Source organism: Plectropomus leopardus, chromosome 10 (genome assembly GCF_008729295.1).
Source record: "Plectropomus leopardus isolate mb chromosome 10, YSFRI_Pleo_2.0, whole genome shotgun sequence".
Taxonomy (NCBI): Eukaryota; Metazoa; Chordata; class Actinopteri; order Perciformes; family Serranidae; genus Plectropomus; species Plectropomus leopardus.
The window spans coordinates 28,799,596-28,822,265 of record NC_056472.1 but is presented as its reverse complement, the minus strand read 5'-3'; the positions used below and the strand labels follow the sequence as shown (position 1 = coordinate 28,822,265).

Sequence of the window (22,670 nt, the reverse complement as noted above, 5' to 3'; positions counted from 1 at the left end):
AGCAGTTATCTATTTAATTAACAAATCCCAGTGCAGATTGAGAGAACCAGGCTGCTGATATAGTCACAAAGGCTTGGCTGAATAATGTTATTAAGACTAATAACTACTATCACTTATCATAACTGTCAGACCAAGCCAAAAAAAAGACACTATTTTGCCAATAATTCTGATTTATTTGAGCCTGATCAACAGTCCACAAACCAGCTGCATCCCAGCTAAATCAAATATTGGAAAATATTCAGAAAACTCCAGGAAGAATTCAACATAATTAATCATAATCTGATATCTTCCAGTATTTTTACCTTTTCCAAATGTCAAAACATTTTGTTAAAATTTTGTTACAAATCTCACGGTCATTGTGTCTTGATGTGGTATTTTGGAGGGATTTTTGACAATTTATTGCTGACTGAGAAGAATGCTTAAACGTAGCATCAAATCTGTGTAACAAATTGTATCAGCAATGGCATCAGCCCAAAAATTGCTTCAACAACTTATGAGAAAAATTAAACATGGGAATGGCCATCATATACTTGTGTAATAATTTTTCGCAGTCCCAATACACCTTTAACTTTCAAAGCTTGAACAGGGCCAAACAAAAACACGATGTTTATTATGACTACTAAAACTTGACACTCAGTGCTGAGCTGCATCTCATATTAAGCTTCATGTTCTTCCACACAACCACTAAACGGCCCTCACAGCTAAGAAAATGTAAAAATAATCACGATTGATCATTAAACCCCCCCTCTTATCATTATAACTAGAAGCAACGATTGCAGTTATTGATCCCTCACGTTGATGAACTGAGCAGAGGGCCAAATTGGTAACCAAACCAAAAATAACTCGAAGAAGTGATGCAGGGAAGACAGTGTCAAACAGTGTCAGACAGATGGCATAATCCCAAGGAAAGTGATGTGGTAACAGACGGGCTCAAAGACTACCTCTGCTTGAATTACCTCTTACATGAAACATAAATGATGACAAGAAGATGGATGCTGATACTCCTCCCTTGACTTGAATTTGCAACATCAAAATGCAGGCCAAATGTCTGCCTGTAGCCGGGATTTTAAAAAAGAAAAAGAAAGTCTGTAGTCACAATTGTACGCCAATGCGCGATTATGATTTCTCCCTGGAACCACAAGGCAATCAGGAAAAGGGGAGTGCGCTGCACCGTGCTGTAGCTCATACAGCTGCTAGTTTCTTGCTCATTTGGGAGTGTATGGCATTCTCTCTGAATGGTAATTATGAGGGGAACAAAAGGGGCATTTAGAGACAAAGGCGGGTTTGGAGTGAATGGGCCAACTCCCATGCACGGCAAGTGTTCTGACTCCAAGTGCTGCTTCAAGAGAGGCGATATGAGGTAATTATGCAGGAGAACTTGCAGAGGGGGGAGAGAAAGGAAGGAGAGGAGCAGAGAGAGAAAGATAGGCCGGGGTTGGCTTAGTGTCTATAGAGAGCGAGACCAGATAGTACCATCTGCATTCTGCACGGGCACTGTCCGTCTGGCTCGCTGTTGCCTTCAATAAAACCTGGCGCCGAGACAGACAGCGAGCAACAGAAATGTATTCCGACGTACAGTATAGTGAAGCACAAACTGGCCCCCAAACAGACACACACACACACACACACACACACACACACACACACACACACAGGATACAGGGGTGAGTAATATATCGATTACACTCTATGAATCACATGATTTTTTTAAGCCACCGACATGAGACTCAATTTGGCATTTCGGTTCTCTTGCTTTCTCCTATGTCTCTCACTGACACAAAAAATAAATTTTAAAAAAATCATAATAAACATGAAAAAATAACAAGATATCCCCCACCCCTGTATCCCACTCTCTCTTGGACAAAAGTGTGTAAGCAGACGAGGTTTGTGTTTTTTTCTATGTGTAGGGCTCCAGACCACAACCATTTAGTCGCATTTTGCAATGATGGAGCACCAGTGCAACTTGCAAATATCGTTACATTACTAACTGGAGAGCTGTTAGTTTGATTTCTGCTCAAAGTGAACACATCCTCACCTTTAATGGCGCCACTGTAATGGTTTAACTTTTCGCAATTAGCCAGCAGTCTACCAAAAGCCTTCAGTTCACAGCAAAAACATCGAAAACTTCCAACTAGAGACGAGCCCGGTGCTTCAGAATAAAAGCACCAGTGGTTACACTTTGATTTATGCAATTATCAAAACATTTTATTTAAATTTCATGAGAAAAACAAGTATGAGCCTGTAACAGTGCTTTATTTATTCATATTCATTAAGACAGTATTTATTTTACATATATATATATATATATATATATATATATATATATATATAAAAAGCACTTTATTTAACTTTGTTGCAACTGTAGTTTATTTAGTAGTTTAGTGTTATATTAATCTACAGTAGAGATTTTGAAATATCGAAATATATGTACATCACGTACTGTAATATAGCCTAAAAATAAGCAATATTATTTAGGGGAAATATCACATCACCCAACACTGCATTTCAATGAAAACCAATCGTGTAGCTACAAGTTTTCAGCCCAGTCTATTGCACGATGGCCTCATTGAATTCAATGTGAAAGGGGAGTTGATGGCACTTAATAAGTGGACCAATGCCCCAAATCCTGCATGTCTCACTCTGGAATACATATACTCAATACACAACCCAACAATCATACTTGTTTTTCTCATGAAATTTAAGAAATACAGTATAGTGGCACTTTCTCTTTCAAGATTCCTCATTGGATCTTGCGCTCTACATGCCGATATGTAAATGCCATGGATTTGAAATATTTATATGGTCTAGAATACAGATTAGTAGTGTGCCAAAGGAGACGGTCCTTATTATATAGTAGTCGAGTGATAGATATGGATAGATTTATTGACAATAATGAAAATATATAGATATCAATAACCAGATATAGCTGCAATTTGCAGTTTTAATTTAAGTGCATTTTTATCACACTGTTTCGTTGATTGCTCTTGCGGCACTCACACTAATATGAGTTCCTACAGTGTAACCCATCAGTAAGAAGCAGTAAAATAATCTGCAGCAATTCCATGATGGTCTCTAATGTGCATGGCCAAAAATGACACCACAGAGGTAAATCCCAGTACAAATTAAATCTACTTAAGATACATCTGAGTATTTAAAGTCTAAGGTGATCTTACCTCTCTGATCTTGTCACGTTTCTCTTTGGCGTCAGGCTCTGGCGGCTCACCATCGCTGACGCCCACCACTTTGGGCATGGGGACGGGCGGCAAAGGTTTAGGCCCCGCATCCTTCTTCAGGTCCTCCACTACTTTGTTCTTCTCTGTCTGAATCTCAGCCTGCAGCTCTTCGCGTGACTTTCTCAGCTTCTCCTTTGCCTCCTGCAGTGCTCGCTCATGGTCTGCCCGAATCTTGTCCCGCAGGCTCTCCTCCTCCTCCCTGTAGGAGGCAGGTAAAAGGCAGGAGGTTAGTTTTTTTATTCTTTATTCTTTGTTTGGATCCCCAGTAGCTTCCACAAAGTGAATGCTCGTCCTCCCAGGGAGAACAATCAATTTTATTTTAACCAAGTCTGACAAACACAAACAAAATCAAAACCGTTTGGGGGGAAAAAGGTGTTCAGAGGGGTTTCTTTTTTGAATTAATTAAAGATGAACTTAGAGAACAAACACTGAACCTCTGGGAAATAGATGTGCAATAATGTTGGAGATGAAAACAGGAAAAGTTATGTGTTTGCTCTCTGGAATAGCATTTCTGCCCATTTTTTCCCCTGAATGTCTATAAGGTTTTATTTTATTTACTTTTATTTAAAACAAAAACACATTGTTATGATGTTAGAAGAGGTGGTCACCAAATAAGCAGGTTCAGAATCCTCCGAAATAAACAACCACAGACTAAAACTCGCACACCTCTAATTCCAATCATTATGGAAAAGATAAAACCATCAATCTCTAATGGAAACCAACCCCTCCAACCCACAACTTGCAATTACATCTGCTCCCGGAAATAGGACAGGTGTCGAAGAACACAATGAGAATGCAAGCAGTGCCAGAATGAGAAACATCATCTTTGGTTTCACATGGTGATAACAAGCTCCAGGGTGTTGACACAACTTTACCCCATGAGGATGCGGGTCAGTAATGAAAAACAAACGCAGCGGGATGCTGAAGCAAAGGTGACAAGAGGACGATGACACCGTACTGTTCCTCCACTGTTACTGAGGGAATAAAGTTTCTTTTTTTTTCTTCTGAATCTCACTTGGTTGTAAAATGGATTCCCACAAACACAGTCACAGCCAAATAATAAACGATGTGCTTCAGGTTGATGAGCTTACAGTAGGGCAGGAGGCGGCTTTTTGGGATACATCAGCTCAAGTCTGCTACATGAAGACACAGGCATTAGATGACAAACCTTTTTGTGTTTCGCCTGGGAGATGCAGTACCTTTCACTAATCACAATTATGTGTACGGGCCCTTTGTGTTAATCACATTCAGGAGATGGGTGCAGTGTGGGTGGAAGGACACGAATTTGAATATGGTATGCATTTGTTCAATGTCAGAGAAGCTGATTTACATTTGAAATTATGATGTTACTCTTAGCTGTAAAACTGCAGCTTTAGGTTTTAAATCTACCTGAATGGTTTTTGCGTATTTGCACAAGGCAACACATTAAATTATGAAACATTAAAATGACGTGAATGGAACAAGGAAAAAAGAGAGTAAGGACACAAACATAAGATTAATTTCCCTTGAGTCAGTCCCTAAAGTTTTCACTGTCTTGCTGTATTACTCCAAGTCCCAATACACTCAAAACTGTGTTTTTCTTATTTTCTTATGAATGACCTTGATGATACAAACTTGTGTCTGTGCATAGTTTGTAGAGAGGTGTTTTCACATTCCTCTACTGAAGAGGGCGATGTCTATGCATTCACCTAAAATCTGACATTCAAACGTACGCCCGGCAAGATAGATTATGTATGTCTCGAATACCAAAGCCAATTTCTAATACTGGAAAAGCATATCAACGACAGAACAGACTTTGACACCCTCAAAGACACATGAAACCTCCAGCATAGAGCGGACTTGTCAGTGCAAAGAGCAGAGTTAGCATTAGCACTGTGAGTGATTCTACAGCACACACGATAGACTGAGCAATTTTTGGGATAAAACAACCGATGTGAACCTTATAACAAAATAGCACAAGCGTTAATGCTCTGTTATCCATTGCCAATATGTCTACAAGCTGACAAATAAACAATTAAAAGATGCTACCTACAATTACTACTCTGATGCATCTGCTCGTCTTGTTGCCAATTTTAATGCATAATGAGCACATGGGGTTCCAACATGTATGGCTGAATCTCTCCAAAGTTTCCTGCGACACTAACACTAGCCGTCTTGATCCCGCCTGCACTTTCACCTGTCAATCAATCACCAATACCTCCATCGCACTGAGCCAGCGCTTGAGAAAGCAGAAAGCAAAACATAGCACAAGCAGCGACATTAGCAGGGTGGAAGCTGGATCCAAAATTTCTCAGTGAGGGATTTTTTTTTTTTTTACTTTTATGTGGGAAAACAAGTTTAACTCACATATTAATAAATTGCCCGAGTGTTGTGTAGTTGGATCAATCACCACACTAACATGTGTGATTGATTCAGAGCCACATCACTCTACCACACTAACCCCTTCATACTGCATTATGTATTATAATTGTGCCTTTTAAACTATTGTTGTGCTTTGTTTTTACTTAGAGACCCATTTTAAATTATTTATTTGTTAATGTGTATTGTGCACCACAGGGAGTTTGTAATTTCATTGTATGCTTGTTCATATAATGACAAATAAAACTGTTCTTAAATAGTATTTCACTGTAAAACTGCTCTATCAGTTCCAAAATTACCTCTACAGTAAAATATCAAGGATCAATCATTGAAAGTTTGCAATGTGTTGCAGCGTAAAAAAAGATAAAAGAATTTCTGAAAATAACGGAGTGTCATCTGAATGCAAACACGTGACTCTGTGTTTATTAATGACTCTCCGTGTGATAAACACAGGAAACGTTTGGGGAACTAACGACCTGCTGTGATCCATGTGGACTCAGCTGCAAATCTCCAGTGCCACACATAAACATTTTAGAGAAAACAATACTGAGTGCATGTGTGTGTGTGTATGCTTGTGTGTGTTTAAACCCAGACTGTAACCATGAAATGCTTGGAGATAGCTGCTTATGTGAATCTCTATCCTCTCCAAGAGAAGAGCAGTGCAGGTTGTTAAGAGTCAAATTTAATTAAAAAAAGGCCCAAAAAACAGATGGCTTTGTGGGTGCAATATCTTTCAGTTCTATCTTTCTGTTTTATCAACTGGCATGTAGACCAAAGAATGAAATACATTGTACATCTTAACTTTGTGGTGTGGCAAAAAAAAAAAACAAACCCTGTAGGTACAATCACACCTATGATGTTCAGTGTGTGTGTATAAGTGTGTCACACTCAGGCAGGTGTATGTAAATTTATACTGTGTTATTCATGAGACTAACTGTGGTGTCTGTGGAGCAAGCAGAGTTTATACAAACTGCTTATCGAGTGTTAGTTATCTTTTAAATCATACATGTGATGTCTATCATCCTGCTCTTGCCTGTGTTGATTCTTATCCAAGCTTTTTTTTCCCTGTACAGCACTATTTTAAGGGTCAATGTACTTTCCCATCTGCTCAGGCGTTTAACAGGCACACGTGTATATCCATACATAGTCTAATATTCTGATTATAAAAAAAACGTAGGACGGAGAAGTAGAGTGAGGTGCAACACAGCCTACATTTGAGCAGATGTCTTTATTGTAGTCCTGGTATGATAAGACCAAATGGTGCAACCTGAGCCAACTTCACCGGAGCAACCATGAAAAACAAGGATTGTTTGGAAGTGTTTGGGGGAAAAACAGACACACGTGGCGCACATGATTCAGCAAACCTGCCACCTTAAGATGGCTCTGAAGGGAGTTTTTAACTGAAAGTAAAGGCCTTTACGCATGTAATTTGGATGAAAGATGAAGCTAAAATCAGTTCCATCTTACTGGTACAACTAATATAACTGGAATAAAACTTGCACTATTGTCCCACTCTAAGCAGGCAAACAAGCATTCATTCATTAGTCCCACTAAGGTTCATGGTGAGCCACCAAAGTACCAAACAGGAGCAGGTGAGGGAAAAAACTCCATGTACCTCAGCTAAAAACACTTGGCTATGTGCCCTCCAAGTGCTTCCTCACTCATATAAAACCCAATGACAAACAGAGTATATGAGTCTGCAAGGGACTTCAGAGCAGGGCTGCACGGTATATTGTTTCAGCACTGACATTGCAATATTGTCCATGCACAATAGTCAAGGGTAGGACATGCACTGTCAAGTAAGGTAAACTGACTCACATAAGTCATGCTACAAGGTTTTGCTGCTTGATACAAAACGAAAACTCACACAGTTCTCATTATAGACGACCAAGTGTAATGATCAAAGCTGAAAAATGAAGCCAATGCAAAAGTGCCAAAAACTGCAGTTCTTTGAATGGCCACTTGAGGATGGCTACAAAGGAGTCAAGCCCAACAGTTCCCCATGTTAAAATGCCCACTTTACAGAAGAAATAAGTGTTTACAGCCTGGTATAAAAACGCTTTAAGTCTCTATACCTATTTTCAACATCCGTGACAACTGTACGGGGGCTGAATTCCTATAAAACTCACCTGTTCATATTTTATTAAGGCCAAAATTTATGCATAATTAAGGGCGGGAACACAAGAGCGACAGGCTCTGCAAGTCGTTGCTACAGTCTGACTCAGTTCCACCCCACGCTCTTAAAGTGCCAGCCTCTTATCCAAATATGGTCATTTCTGACTCCAGAAAACCAGCCTTACGCTTTAGGGACAGGTTATAAGTGTATGCAATGTAGTTTGGCAGCATTTGTCATGGGAGGTGAGACTCCTCTGAGAGTGATTGTATAGAAAAATAATGTTACCGGGACAGTAAGTGTTGCAAACACAGCGAAGCGCATGCTTTTCTGAAGCTAGTCAGCAGAAAGTGTCTAGATAGAATGAGGTTCCAATATAATGACTTTAAAAAAGAGCATTTTTGTGTTCGCTGCACAGAAGAAATAAAGCACCTGTTAAATACAACATTACCATGATGTCTGACGACTTTTTAATACAGAGTGACTGTAAGTTACCAGCTACAAACCAGGCTTAATCTAACTGAGTTAATCTGAAGAAATCAGAAGTCTCCTGGCTACAGTTCGGAGCCATAAGGCTGAAAAGGAAATTTCAACACTAACGTTCATCTACAACCAAAGCATTCCCCGTTAGCAGTCAACTCTGAAAATAAGCGAAGAATAGGAGAAAAGCAACGTAAGGGAGCCCCCTTATTTTAATGATTAATTATTTCCAAATATTGCTTCTTAAGTCATCTGATAAAAATTCATGCAGTGATTCATATCGTAATACATAGTGCAGAAAACTAAATATTGCAATGTCAGTTTTTCCAGCCCCACTTCAGAGCTGAGTGTGTCCTTATTCCTGTGTGACATGTAAATGTAATACTGTGTATGTGTTTAATAGTGACTCTATGTCTGATTTTTGCAGAAATTATAAAATAATAGTGTAAAAGGACTAGAAGTACAGTTGCAAAAAGAGTGATGAGAGTAACAGATTCAGAAAAGAAATAAAAATAGAGAAAAATATGTCTAACGAGAGAAGAGAACACTACTGAGGCCAATGACTGGGCAACCAGACGAAGAGAACCGGAAAAGACGATGCACAATCAGCATGCATCAACCATCGATTTGCTATTACCGCTTCTTCAGGTTCAATAGGGGCTGCAGCCTCCCTATGCACTGAGCAAGAGTGAAAAGAACAATGTGTAAAAGATATGTAGAAGAATAGCGAGGAAACACAATGTGAGAGAAAGTGATGAGATTAAGAACTAAAACTGTGACACAAAGCCTATGAGACGGAGGAAAGAATGTGCAAGACAAACGGAAAGAGACAGACGTTTTATACTAATTATCTCTCACACAACACAATGTGCATCCATTTTATAATTCTATCATGACGCTGAATGTGGGGCCAACAGAGACCAAAATAAACAGCTTCCGAGTTACGCAACATCGCCCTGGAAACAACTCATAAATATTCATATCTCAACTCAGCGTGTCTGACTTTAATTGATAGAAAACATATTTTGCAACACCAAGGCGGCAATTACCGTGTATATGCTGATGCCAGTGAATGCATGCACTTGTAAGAATGTTTCAAATGTGCTGTATTGACTTTGTGGGGATTTTCATGTTAACATGTAGGACATGTGTGTGTATGTGTGTGTTGTGCGTGCCAGCTTGTGATAAAGCTTGCGTGTGAATGTGAGCCTGTGTGTCTAATTCATCTTTCAATTCTCTGTTGAATGTGTGTGCACGCATATTTGTGTCTTCTATTTCGAGGTCTGCGATGAGATTTCTGTGTGCAAATGTGTATGCGTGTGTCTCCGGGAGTGTGTGTCTGCACCCAGGGGGTGTCACGCCTCCTCTGCGCCTCTGTGAGTGAGTGTGCCCTCAGCAACATGCATTTAAATGTGATATTTAGTTGGTGCGGATGTTAAATGACTGGCTAATGTTGGATGTGTGTTCACATATATCTGTGTTTTTATTAGATGTGAGGGAGCATGACAAAAGAAAATGAAAAGGTTGAGCTGACATTATCATCTCTAATGGCTGCTGATTCAGCTCCTTATATGTCCACGTATGCAGAACGAGTCAGCACGATGTCACAGAAAAACAAACACCGTCATACAAATTACACAAATGTGCAGAAACAGTACACACCAGCAAATCGGGTGAAAATTCATTCCCACGTAAACATGAATTAGCCTTCAGCGCCATCCTCTCCCTCCCTGTGCAGCCTCTCCTTCTCCTCTCCTCTGCCTTTAATCTCACGTCACTCTTTTCTCTCCCTCCGAGCCCTCACATACTCACTCTAGCATTGCCAAGGATTCCCTTCGAGTCGTGTGTAATGTCAAACATGCAATTAAGACAGCACATCAACAGCTGCCTGACTCAATTACCTTGACAAAGACAAGCATGGGCCGCTGCTGTCGAGTACCCAGGTGACCACGCCTACACCTTGAGCTTACTTACATGTTCTCCCCCCACCCCCAAAAGCTAGGAGAGCCCCACCTCTCTAATTAGTTGTTTCAGCCATGTCAGGCCTTTAGTGATCACTTCCTTTTTTTAATCAGCCTCCTGCCACTGAAATTTTTTCATCAGTGGTGTCACGATATCTGCCGCTCAGCAAAATCCACCGCTTTCCATAGCAACTGGAGAGAAGCAGCAGTTGTCCGTCTGCCTGGTGGGGTATCTAAGAGAGGGTTTTTTGTTGTTTTTTTTTTAAGCTGTGGAAACACAAGGAGGAGAGCAGCACAGGCTAGATGCTAAGTAACCATGGCAACAAACAGAGACGTACACACACATAGGAGGTCATAGAGAGCATTCGAGTCATTTATGCAAGGGAACAGGACTGCTGGGTTATTAGTGACGGCACAGTGTTTGAATGTCGTGGTACCTGAACTGCAGGGGGTAAACATTTTGGAAGAGTTACTGTGAAAATTTTAAGGCAAATCAATTTTCACCTGAGTAACAGACAGACTGTGTGGAGAAAAAGTGAATTATTCATTATTCAACATCACGTCATGTGTTGGTTATGTGCAATAAATTAATCAAAGTTGAAAAGCAGCTGCAATGTGTGCAAACAATGAGGTCAGAGCAGCACACAGAGGGTGAAGAAAGCACAGCACTGATGTTAAAGTTGTTTATACTTGTCATCATCCTTTTCTGTTTCCATTACAGCAAGGTTGAGAAGTATAAAATACTGACAGGATCTGAAATGATTTTTTTTCACTGCCTGCCACTGTGTCAGGCAAGTATTTTTTTTGTCAGTTCCTCAGAAATTGTATCTGTCACTACTGAAAATAATGTACAAAATCAAGGAATAACAGATCATTTATAAAACATTATATACTGTAAAGAATGATGTCACTCAATGTTCAATATATTTACATAAAAAAAACTTTACATGAATATTAAATTCCAATGCTTGAGGTAGGAGTGTACTGCACATGCATGTACATGAATGCACACACCTGCATATAAGAATATACTACATGCTAGAAAGGGAAACGCCAGAGGCCCCACGATATAATATAATTACGATAATCAAGTCACGATAGAATATTATAGCAATTGTGACAAGCAGAGTATTGTGATAACATATATAGCAACATGTTGCAATTCATTACCTTTTTCCAATTGCAAGTTATGTCCACAAACAAAAAATTCTTTTAACATCTCTTTAATATAACAAGACAAAGTTTTCAGTCAATTCATCTCATAAATTTTACTGCAGCAGTGTTTCTAGTAGACTAAAAATGCTATTGATTTTATTATTCTGGAAGGCTACTACAAGTTAAATATGTATTTGTAATATTAATAATATATATGATATAAAAATCAATACTTGGCACAGTGTATCAATACAATATTGCCATGCAAAAATATTGCAATACTATGCTGTATATACTGCTGGACTGTGCTGTAATGTCTACTAAATTTCAATTCATGGAGAGAATATTTAGCTTAGGAAAAAGAAACATTCTTTGCTGCAATTTTGAAATTAAATGCTTATTGCTCTTCGTCGTTGGGAAGCACCTGTCAGCACTTAACACATCTATCGTCACTCTCTCTCAACCACACACTCACTACACGTTGCTATCCCTTCAGATGAAATTGATACAGGAGCTAGTGAAGTCGTTGTAAGTGTGGCTCTATCCACTCTTTCACTAAATGTACTGAACCTGTCTTTCTGTTGTGTATTTTCCCTGTTGATCAAATTGGCAGATTGCCTGACAATTTCACACACCACTGCCAACAATTTACCCGCAGTTGGCAGGTGACAGATGCTAATTTCAGATCTTATTTTCTGAGATAAGATAGGTATGTAAACCTTAGCGGCTCATGTTGCTGTTGTCAAACAATGATGCAACAAAGACTGACATTTCCAATAACAATACAATATTCAACTCATGACTTCCCAACTTTTAGGCTGCTGCCCAACGAAAGTCTTATATCTTTCTCAAGTATTGCTGAGTTGACGATCAGGCACCACTTGGTGGCTGAAGCAACATCAAAAGACCCACAGAAAGGTCAGAAAATAATAACATTGCACTGATCTTAACACCTTTACATCTAATGTGAGATGTGACGGAAGAATGTAAGAAATCAAAATAAAATGTAAAACCAAATTCTTGAGGTACACTGTCTCTCTTATAAACAAAACACACAAACAATCCTGTAAATGTAAATTATAGCTATGGATAAATCCTACCACTAAAGGTCTTTCTAGCTTCTCAGCACAGCAGCACCTTGTTCCCTTGTTGGTGATATTTTCTTCTTACTCTTCAACTTGTCGCACAACGGGACAGAGAGAAACTGTCTTATCGAAAGAGAGAAAAGCTTTTGTACATGATTGATTTTGCTCACTGACAATTTATTTAGCCATTTTAGGTGTGATTTCCTCTTTATTCACAATGACATAAAAGATAACAGGCTTCAAATATATCACGCAGAGCTTGATTACACTGTCATTATCACTGGCAACTCATTGTGGTAGCATTGTGAGAGGCCAAAAGAATAACATCCTTACAAAACAGTTTGTATAAAGTTAATTAGCTCATAAAGTCAATATGGCTAATAGCCAGTTATTAAGAGATACCACATGTATATTTGCTCCTCATTATCCTGTCAAAACACAAAGAGCCTTATTGAAGCACATGGTATGAAATGTTCCTGGAGGATCACAAAGTCTTGTGTAAAGGAGCTAAGGCCTTTCGCTAAATAATCTAAGTCGATGCTCCACCTGCCTGTCACACAGGTTTCATCTCCTTGACAAACTACTGACAAGCTAAATCAACAACTGATTCCTGTCATCAGCTCTTTTGTCTTTTTTGTGCAAAGGTTCACATCAACAGCCATATCTTCTCTTGAAAGGAGAATAAATGAATAAAAGCCAGCGATGGGAAGGAATAGTTTTAAAATGCTGAGAGGTGCTTTGCGAGCTAATTGGTGTCCACTTCTGAGCAGATGGAAATTAGGAGGGAGCAAAATGGTGCAAATGTATCAAATCCATAATGCTGAAGGTTAAAAAATGATTGAACTGTACTAGTCTCTTTTCACTTCTGATGAACCCAAAAAAGGCAGGGCCATGGAAAAGGAGCCAGTTGAGAAGATCTTTGTTGGAGGTTTGAACCCAAGGCGTCTGAAGATACCATCAGAGAATTTTTTGGAGGGACCAAAACCATTGAGCTTTTAATCAAACCCAAATCAAAGAAAAGGAGGCATTTCATCTTCATCAAATCGCAACACTTTCCAGTTTAATATTTTTCAACTCTTGTCAACCAGAACAAAAAACTTAAGGCAAGTTAGATTTTAGACTTTTTAGATTTCTTTATGTCATTCTCAATCAAATTTTGGACCAATTTTACAATAACTAATGAACAAAAAACATGAACCTGCATCAATTACTGAGGTAAAAAACTAGAAGAACAAAAAGCTCCTAGATGCTCAGAAAAAAAACACAAAATAAAAGGCCAGGTTACTTTTGTATAGACGCTATCAGATTAAAAATTCGTGCCAATGTTTGAACAAACAAGACATTTTCTTGGAGGTACCCTCTTTAAAGCAGAATTACTCCTCTAGAGTGACAATGTCCGCTGAAACATCCAGGGCCACCGTCGTGCATTCCCAGCCAAGCTTGTCCAGATTAGATTAACGACTGACTTAGATTGACTATTAAGACAACGTGCACATTTAATAAAGTGCCGCTACAAACAATGATTAGCTATACAAAGTGATTAGCTATGGTAAGTGTCCATAATAAATGCCTACCTACCAATCATTGCTGCACACAGCAGTATGAGGATTGAACTACTGAGGACTGCCACATTCAATACTTTAAAAACATTTAAATACAATCTGGGGAAAAAAACAGCAATTTTCAAATCAATCTGTTAAGAAGCACATTTCTTAATTCATCTGGAACTAAAACCATTGCATACCTCCTAAAACATGGGTTTAGATGAAAGTGTGTTGAAGGGCTGGGTACTGGTACTCAATTACCATTAAGCTTTCTATTGAACTATGCCAGCACTAAGTAGTGGCGAAACTTCTTCACTTAACAATACCTGCATTTGATCCTTTTTGTACCCTGATCTACAAAAAAAATCTCTGCCTATCACTGCAAACGTTCTTTGATTTAATGTGACCTGTGATGGCCCAAAGCAGCTACGGATATAGACTGTGGTGTGGTGAGGTCGAGTGCTGTGCTGTGCAGAGTTGGTACCATAGGTACAGGGAACGCAATTCTTCTGGACCTTACAGGGCAGCAAATACAACTACAAGTGTTGTAGTGTGACGTTAAATGCCAAAAGAAGGAAAAGAACGTCTACCAGCACAGAGGAACAACCAAAATACGTGGAAGACAGCATCAAGTGCAGCAACAGCTCCACCTCAACTTGTCAAAAAAGAAAAAGAAGATTATTATTTTGTTGATTCTTTGCAATGTGAGTGCTGCGCTGTGCCACAAACACCAGCCACATGAAGAGCTGCTGATCAGCTATTTCGCAGTTCTGCAGCTTTCTGGTCAACGAGAGTTAAAACTTTTTTAGTTTTGGAAAAAATGCTGTGCTTTTCTCTAGCACTTTTTAACTAGCCATCCAATCACAGTGGAGGAGGGGCAAGCAAATAGAACAACAACAACAATAGAGAAGAAATATATGTTTACATACTGTACGATAAACATGTATCAATATTCTGTTCCTCACACACAAAATCTCATAAACACACACCGACCAGTATGTGTTGTTTGAGGCAGATAATCAGGGATTAAGAGTAAAATTTAGATTTAACTGAGATGTTTTTTTACCCAAAGGAGTGCATTTGGGTACTGGGATTTGTTTTTGTTTTTTACCGTGGATAAGTGAAAAGAATCATTAAATTTCACAACTAAATTTCTGGTGATGCTGAATTCCTAATTGGCATCATTTTTAGGGTACTGGTATTTGTACTGGTACAAGTTTAACAACACCCAGCCCTAGTGTGTGGGCAATTCGAGTCGACAATCTCTTCCTTTTTCCCAAGAGTCACCTCAGTCCATCTCTGACACGTGAGCACGCAGTGTTTGCTTCTTGTCGAGCATCTCTAAGCCAGAGAGCTCTCGTGGGAGCAGCTCCCCTGAGTTTCAAGTGATGTGAACAAGTCTGCCTCCTGCGAGCACATGAACATCGTAAGTGCAGAGAGGAGGCCAGTGCTGGAGGTTGGTAAGGCGGCAGTTTTGTCTCTAGCTCCCGGGTTTCCCTTTACGACGAACCATCAGACAGCTTCCATGTCCTGCTTTTTCCCATGACCCACTTGGCTCGCATGGAAGCTGCATTGCTGTGTGTGTGTAACGGCTCTCCCAAGCTCAACAGTGGGTGTGTAATAGCATCCCCTCTCTCTTATTCTTTCAATCCTCTCTCAGCCCTAACATCCTCTCAGTGACACACACCACTTTCTCTCAAGTGTATTCACCATTTCTCCTTCTCCTGTTCCCACTCTTAACTGTCTCATCCATCTTTGTACTATCTTAGAACCCCTACTCCTTTCTCTTTTCCAATTATTTGTCCAAAATGCACTCCTCCTACTTGCCAAGTGTTGTGTGTATCAATTACTCTCCTGTTTAGGCTGCTCATCAGTCTGTCAAAGCAGTTTACAAAAATACTTGCCATGAAAGCATGACAATGCAACAGTACATACATCCTCTGTATCTTTAAAGGTATACTATGCATAAATTGTCCATTACTGTTTGTAAACACAACATTCAAGATTAGCCACTCCTCCCCGCGCTGCTTATACATACACTGCAAGCTACTACTGTGGGAACGTTACATTTGCTGTAATGGAAAAGACGATACTTTAGCAAGCTAAGCTTACTGCAGGGTTCACACACATACATTACACACATACATCGAGAAATGTATGCACTGGTTAACAAAACCATGTCACACACTGATGGAAACAAGAGCTATGTTATATTACTGTAACAATTTCATTACACACAACAAAACTCCATGACTTTTCCAAAACTTTCAATGATCTATATTAATACCAAGACTTTTCTAGGGGAAATATAATTGTGAAATCCCATGACTTTTCCAGGTTTTCCATGACCATGGGCACCCTGCCACTACATATCCAACAGAAAACAGGCCAACTCTGGGTCGCCCTTCACCCCATCTCCTCCTTCAGTGCTTGCCAGTGAAAGTGAAAGCCAGCCACACATTCATGAGCTTTGTCCACTTGGCATTTCACCTTTTTTCAACAAAGTGGGATCTGGTTTTTTAGCTTCCTCTTAGATGCCCGCTGCTACTGCCTGGTGGCTTTCCTTTTATAAAGTCTCGTGCTCACCTGCACGCTTTTATTTGCTGGGCGCTACACACCATTTCCCAAAGGCTGCAACCCAGAAACATCCCAAACACAGAGGAAAAGAAGAAAATACATGCAAAAGGCTTAGCAGATAAATACAGCGCACACACCTCCAGTATTACTTAAGGAAAATTCTATATACTTTGCTGCAATAGTAAAAATATATATTTTATGTAAATGCATCTCCAAAAAAGCAGAGACGACCTTGTTCTCTTTTATCGCTTCATCACTGTGTACCTCTCTCTCACATGTGTACAAGATGAACATAATTTATCCATCTTTCTCCTAGTATGTTTCAGGTGAACACCTGAGCCCCTGATAGCCCTCAGCCTGTACCCATGTTCAGATCCAGCCCTTCTGACCTACATCATGGCTGGCTGACTAATGCCTACATACCGAACACAAGAGTCCATCTCCTGCAGCTAACACAGGCCGGGTTAGAAAACAAAGAAACGCTCAGCCTGATTGGTTGCTGCACAGCTAGATAAGAGTTTTCCAAGTGTGGAATCTGATGATTGAGAGGTTCAATCAGCAAACCTTTAGAGAGAAACATCCTTTAAGGTGCTACCATTTTCCCCCTGATAAAAACGAGGCAAAAGAGCTATTTTGTCAACAACAGAAGACAATTTTCTTTGCATGTCTGCAGTTATGTTGTTTAAAGTCCACTTAGGGGTAACAGTGATTCTAGGATTGACCCAAGACAATCCAAGAGTGGCATTAGAGGGAAAAATGGGGATGAATCCTTCTATCTTAATGGTGAGCTGTCGTGCATTTTTTTCCTGCTTATATCCTCTAACTTCCTGCTGCAAGTATAAAATATTATGTTGTTTATAATCGCAATGAGGGCTGCAACTAATGATTATTTTTGTTGTCAATTACTTATTTAATCTAAAAAATGTCCTCAAACGCCCTCAAATGTCTTGTTTCAAAATCTTTGAGAAAATCTTTTGGATCATTATGTTGTGTGTTAATTATTTCAATTTTACTTATTTATCTATTATTAATGCATTTTTTAATGACAATTTAAATACTTTAATCATGTATTTTCATTTATTTATGTACATAACCTAGGTTGTTCAGATTTTTGGGATATGAGGTGTTAAATTGTTATGAGATTAAATGACATCACAATAAGTAAAATAACAATGAACGCACAGGAAAACCATTTCTATTAGAGAGCTCAAAGGGTTAAGATGCAGGAAACTAAGAGTTTTTAATTTTTTTTCTTAAAGCAGTACTCAAACCAGAGAAGCCATTATCAAATAAGTTTGCATTTCACTTAAAAATGGACAACTAATCTAATAATTATTGCAGCTCTGATCACAATGCAATTTTAAATGGCAAGAAATACTTAAAAATGATTTTAGTTTATATATTGAAACAAATCTTAACAAAAACTCAAGTTTTGCTCTTTAAACTGTTGACTCACTGATAATGGGCACAATATTAAACCAGATTGTGGCACTAAACTCTTTTATTGCCATTGATTCTGCCCTTGTTTATTAAATCGCCATCACACAGGCGTTGCTGCGGATCTTCACTGCTCCTAAAGCTTTCCCAAAAGTCATGACAGTGAGGGGAAAAAATCCCCGTAAGAACAGAGATCCCATTTCCCATCCCCAGGCCAATCATAAATCCAACAGCTGGCGTGTTTCAGCTCTGGTACAAGGCACATTTATTATCCGGCCCGTATGGCTCGAATACAGCTTGTGTGGCCGTGCCGGTTATGGAGAGAGGGGGGCTGAATTCAGAAAGGTTTATTTGAAATTCAAGGCTCAGAAACCTGAGGGCCAATTCTTAATTTGCCGTTGAGCGATCTCACTTTGATCCCATTGCTTTAACTGACAGGGAGCCATTGTGGAGCAAGGCTGCAGCTCCAGTGTTTGGCAGGGATGGGATTTGGTGAGAAGCTTTGTAGTTAACCATGGTCACGTCGTCCCTGAGGACTGAGAGCTGCTCTCACTCTGTCTTTCTCTGCCTCTCTCTCCAAATTCCTCTGCACTTTCTTGTTCTTGAATTTGTCTCCTTTTTTGGGGTCTCTTATTGTACTTCTGTCTCTAAAAACTTGCTTTGTGGCACTCATGCAAACCAATTCAAACAAGTGTCTCTTTTTCTCTCTTCGGCTTTCAAGAGGTCTTGTCACCACTGGTGCACTCCAGGGAGATGACAAATGGGAGAAAGAGTGAGGCACACTCCCAGTGGGCACTACTGATTTGTCTCACACACTTCGTCTCTCTCACACACAAAGGGAAAGCACCAAAGATGACACCCGCTCATTTAGTCTTTCAATTAATTAGTAATGTCAAAAATAATAACAAACCCCTACAGCAAATAGTCCACAGTCCTTCATTTTCCTGTCTCTTCTCTATTCCTATTCATCCATCCTTCATCCACTGAAAGGGTTGTAGTATCCAAAAATGGGGCACCAATTCAATGCGGCGATCATTAGGGATGGTGGTTTTAGGCTCCACATCATTCACTAATCTGGATTTGTTCTATTTTTAGATGTATTGTAGTTCACACATAAGAAAATGACTAACGTCAAGGGGCTACCCATGCAGTTCCCTCCATCTATACTAGTGGTAACTCATTATAAAAGTAATTTTACCAGGAGCAGTGATTCATTACTTCTTGCTCTATCCTGTTATGCCTTGCAAAATCTGCAATTATCTTCCGAAATTCTGAATACATCTCCCTCGAGTGCTCGCCTCTATGAGTTATAGAGCAGCTTCAAAGATGAAATGATATTGCAAACAGATTTTTTTTTTTTTTTGCATCCTTTATAATAAAACTATCAACAAGGAAATGACATCACTAGGGTTGCAGCGGTATAGCTGTTTTCACGGTGTACCCTGATGTGGAAGTTGATTGTTAACATACTATCTACACTTCTTTACCAATATTGTGGAAAATAATGCCACTAGGTGGAGAATCTAACTTTTCTCTTATTATTATTTTTTTAAGGGGAATTTTTATACATTTTCCATTTAAAATAATGGTTTCAAGATTAAATTATAGTAATAAATACTTTCTTCAACCAACAATAAACCCCCAACCTTTTCATTCCCTAAAGGGTCATTCTGACTGATAATGATAACCATTCTGTAACTATTTGTGATACAATGAAATCGGGATATTACCATACCATGAAAATCTAGTACTGTGATAACCCACCTTTGCTGTGCTTGCTGCATGTTTAGTCCCACATACAAAATCTATTTTTTTATTTTATTTTTTATAAAAAATTACATTGTCAGCTCTAATTAGTTTACAATCACAAACCTCCAAAGTTCACCCGACTCTGTTTGGAGTATCACCATCGTCAACCATAACCAAGCTAAATTATAACTTCTAACACTTCATCGGTTCAAGGACATTTGAATTCAACCCGTTCCAGTCGCAGCTCCTGTTTTCCTCCTACAGCTTTCGCTGTGTCATTTGACATACATGATGTTGCAGCTTAATGACTTGAGTTTTCTATACATAGTTCAATGTCGGTAGGGACAGAGTGAGAAAAAGTCACTATATAGGTCTGGTAATACCATTAATCCTGTCAAGTCTAATCGTCTAAATCATCATCATCTTATTAAGTCATGAAATCTGGCAAAAATCAATTACAGAGTTGTCCTCTATCCTGATAAAGGTCATGCAAGTCACAAGCTCTTGGCTATATTTAGTTTTTCATGGCAACACTCTTGTTCTTAAATTTATTTGGACAAAGTTTTACAGGCTTGAGCCTGAAACTTGTACTCCAAAATGTCCTAATTTTCACATTCTTTAATCAATAAAAACTATATTATGGGGGAAAAAAGTGCTAATACACAGCATTTCTATTTCTAATGCAAAGTCTGCATGCAGGTGTACATGATAAGTCTTTTTGATCCTCTGCTGCACAAATATGACTACAGGACACTGTGTGTGTTCAAAGCAACCTATGTGTCAATCAACATTGCTAAAATACCAAGCAGTCAAAGTACCTGTTAGTCGACCTAAAGGTCTGTCTGTGTTTTTAAAGATCTTTGGCGCCAGTACTTATCTCATAGGTAAACTGCTATGCACAAAATTTGGGACTCTCTTGTTATATATATTTTTCAGCACAGTCACAGAGTAGTTTTTTTTGTAAAACTAGAAGCTGGATCTTCAGCATACAGGCTTATGGAACTGATAGTAAGCCTGAATATGTCCTTACAAAATGTTTAGATTTGGGTGTTATGGAAAATATACTGTTCAGAATTTTCCTAAAAAATAATGATAAAAGATAAGAGACTTAAACAGAAGGAGTCCTTCTAAATCATCACTTATAACCCAATCAAAGTGTGTATTTATCTGCATAGATCCTGTCCTGTGCCTAAATGTTCTTATTTTCAGTGTTGGGGACATTTATGGGCACTCTACCACAGCACTCAGGTGAAGTTGGGCTTTATGTAGAGGAGGCATCCAGATGCCAAAATGTTAACAACTGGCATCCAAGAGACACCGTGCTAAAAAACATGCAAATATTGCAAGGCAAACCACCAAACGAGAGTAAATCTGGGGTTGGCTTTTCTTTCACTTTTGCTGGTAAACAAACAGTAACTGAAAATTCTGCATAGTATAGCCTGCCTTTCAGTCTCTGTTATACTTTACAGATTACTTTGCAATTCAATGTTATATTAACCTTCTTCAGACACAGTTCTACTTTTATCTAATAAAGTGATGATATTATTTTGAAACACAACCCCTAATATTACAGATAGCATTACTTCACAGACAGAAACCAGCACCAGCACAGCAGTATGTTTTGTGTTTATGTATCATGTATCTATTTTTCAGTACCTTGTGTCCTGTTGTGACATGGCGTTTCAATCTTTTAAAACTGACTGACATCTGATCTCCTCGATGGAGTGTGGAAAATACAGCCTGACCTTGTGACCTTGTGACTAACCGCAGATAATGAATTGTGACAAGCCCACACAACAGCACGTACAGATATCAGTGGGGATACTCTATTTGTGGGTCACTTTCTGCCTCATTATTTCTATAAATGTAATATAATAAAGCAAAACATACCCGGCTGTGCTTGTTTATACAAATCAGACAACAATGCACAATTCATTATTGCTATATTACATCCTTACTTGTATGTACATATATCAATTCATACAAAAAACTGCTCTACTTCTTTATCCTGCACATTTATAAGTATTAAAATACAAGGGTTCGTCTTTCCCAATCTCAGTATCTCTGGGAAAGCCATACCAACTCCCAGGCTCGACAGGTGATATTCTTTAAGGCATTTGTACTTTTGACTGGAGACCTGACTTTATAAGCAGAGGATGCAGCCCCAGACAGCCACACACAACAAACACAAACACACACAGGCGCCTACGATAACAGGCAGATGCAGTAAGCAGAGGTGAGTCAATGTACATCACCAAAACAAAGACTTGAATGCATCAAGAAGTTGAAGCATGTTGTAAGTAGCAGAGATTATTGCAATTAAGTTATTACATTACACTTAATGAATGTGATTGCATGACCAGTTTCAGAAAAAGATTGCCTCATGTGCATTCTGGTCCAATAGAAACTCCCATCAAATGCAAGTAGAGTATTTTGGAAATGATTACACCCATCTTTTTTTTTTTTTTTCATAAAAATTGGACTTTACAACACTGTCTGAATTGCACAAATCGGGCACAGTTGGATGCAGCTGCAACTGGAATCTATTTCCATAAGTAATATAATAATAATATTAATATTAGTTTAGCCTAATTTTAATCTGCAACTGTGCAGAGTTGGGGTCGACAGATCATCGGCCTGGCTGATTATTGGCATTATCATTATTGGCGATATTTGGCATTTTGCAAATTATCTGTATCAGCATTTTATTTTAATGATTCCTAATAAGATTAATTAATTCAAAAGTGCAAAGAAAGTGTCAGCATTTTAAAATTTAATTTTGCTGCATGGAGCTATTTTTTTTCATTCATTTTTTTGGTTAAATTTTCGCTTGACTTTATAAAACAAGTTGCTGGGAACTTGCTGTATATGATGTTGAACTTTTCAGTTTTGTTTAAATATTTGCTAAAGGCATTTTTTTTGTGTTGAAGTTTAGTTATATTCCAAATTCTGAGTATTGACAGACAGAAAGCATTTGA

At 38.8% G+C, this 22,670-nt stretch overlaps 1 protein-coding gene across 1 annotated transcript in view; it reads right to left on the bottom strand.

The window, feature by feature from the left end:
- The window catches only part of man1a2 (mannosidase, alpha, class 1A, member 2), a 173,657-nt gene that overhangs the window by 129,215 nt on the left and 21,772 nt on the right, over positions 1-22,670 (bottom strand). The window contains exon 3 of the mRNA XM_042494453.1: positions 3,174-3,432. Within this exon, the coding sequence (XP_042350387.1) occupies positions 3,174-3,432 (259 nt within the window). The remainder of the gene's footprint in view (positions 1-3,173; positions 3,433-22,670) is intronic.